The 1,149-nt window shown below is 58.8% G+C and overlaps 1 protein-coding gene across 1 annotated transcript in view; it reads right to left on the reverse strand.

Annotated features, from left to right (window-relative positions):
- The window catches only part of OTUD1 (OTU deubiquitinase 1), a 2,643-nt gene extending 2,221 nt beyond the window's left edge, over positions 1–422 (reverse strand). Inside the window, exon 1 of the mRNA XM_015651745.3 lies at positions 5–422. Within this exon, the coding sequence (XP_015507231.1) occupies positions 5–263 (259 nt within the window). The 5' untranslated portion in view covers positions 264–422. The remainder of the gene's footprint in view (positions 1–4) is intronic.
- Positions 423–1,149: the final 727 nt, after the last annotated feature.

Here is a 1,149-nt window from a genome sequence, read left to right on the forward strand (position 1 = left end):
CCGCTCGGCATCACCTCCAAGCAGGACGAGAAGGCGGGCATGGCGGCGGCGCTGCTGCTGCCCCCCGCGGGAACGAAGCTGTCCTTGCCGGAGCTCTCGGCGGCCGCGTTCGGGCCCGCGGCGTCGGCGGCGCTCGGTGCCTCCGCGGCGGAGGGTCCCGGCGATAAGGAGACCTTGAAGACGGCGGAGCTCGGCGAGGCCGCGGCGGCTGCTGCGGTCGCGCCCGCCGGGTAGTGGGTGATCACGGAGCTGTAGAGCTGCATCCTCGGCTCCCCGCGGGCGGCGCTTTATAGGCGGCGCCGCCGTCGGAGCTGGGGCGGGGAGCGGCAGCGGGGGCCGCGCTGGGGCTGCCGAGGAGGATGAACCGCCCGGGTAAAAATAAACAAGGGCATCACCGCCCGCCCCGCCCCGCCCGGGCCCCGCGGCCGCGGCAATTCCGACTGCGCCACCGGCCCGGCCCCCCCCCCGCTCCGGCCCTTCTGGAAGCTGCGGGAGCGCGGAGCGGGCGGGGCTGCCCGGGACGTCAGCGAGCACCGCCCCTGCCCCTGCTACGTGTGGTCGGTGTCACGGGTCCCAAGGTGCGGCTCGGGCAGGGATAATATATTCGCTGTGTCCCTTCGGTTTTGGACAGTCCCAGGCAGAAGCTGCTGTTTGTCCACCTGCAGTCCCACTCTGGGAAACGCAGTGCATGCGTACGAAGATGTGTGATATAAACCAGCACATTTTAAGAGGAGACACGCGGTCTGAAATATGGGTCTCATCAAGGTCACTTATAATTGTTTTTTTTAATGCCTGTAGCACCTTAAAATTAAGCCACGTCTTCTAGCCTTAGCTGCGGTATAAATAAAGTCATTCCTAAGTATTTGTCCAGGAAGAGTGATGTGATCTGTACACACTCCGCTTGATCACGTTCTGACAGGCATGCTTACCAAGAAACACCAGTTTACACTATGATCAAATGTTAACACCGGCAGTCATTCCTAACAAAACGGGAAAAAAAGCTATTGACATAAGTAAGTTCAAAGTGATACTTAAAAACAGTTCTGGATTCCATTCCACAGCCTCAAGTATTTTCAGGAAAGTGTTAATACTCCAGGCAGATTGTAGAACTTTAAAAACAAACAAAGAAAAGACAAACAAACAAACTCC

The sequence above is a fragment of the Parus major genome, chromosome 2, assembly GCF_001522545.3.
Source record: "Parus major isolate Abel chromosome 2, Parus_major1.1, whole genome shotgun sequence".
Taxonomy (NCBI): Eukaryota; Metazoa; Chordata; class Aves; order Passeriformes; family Paridae; genus Parus; species Parus major.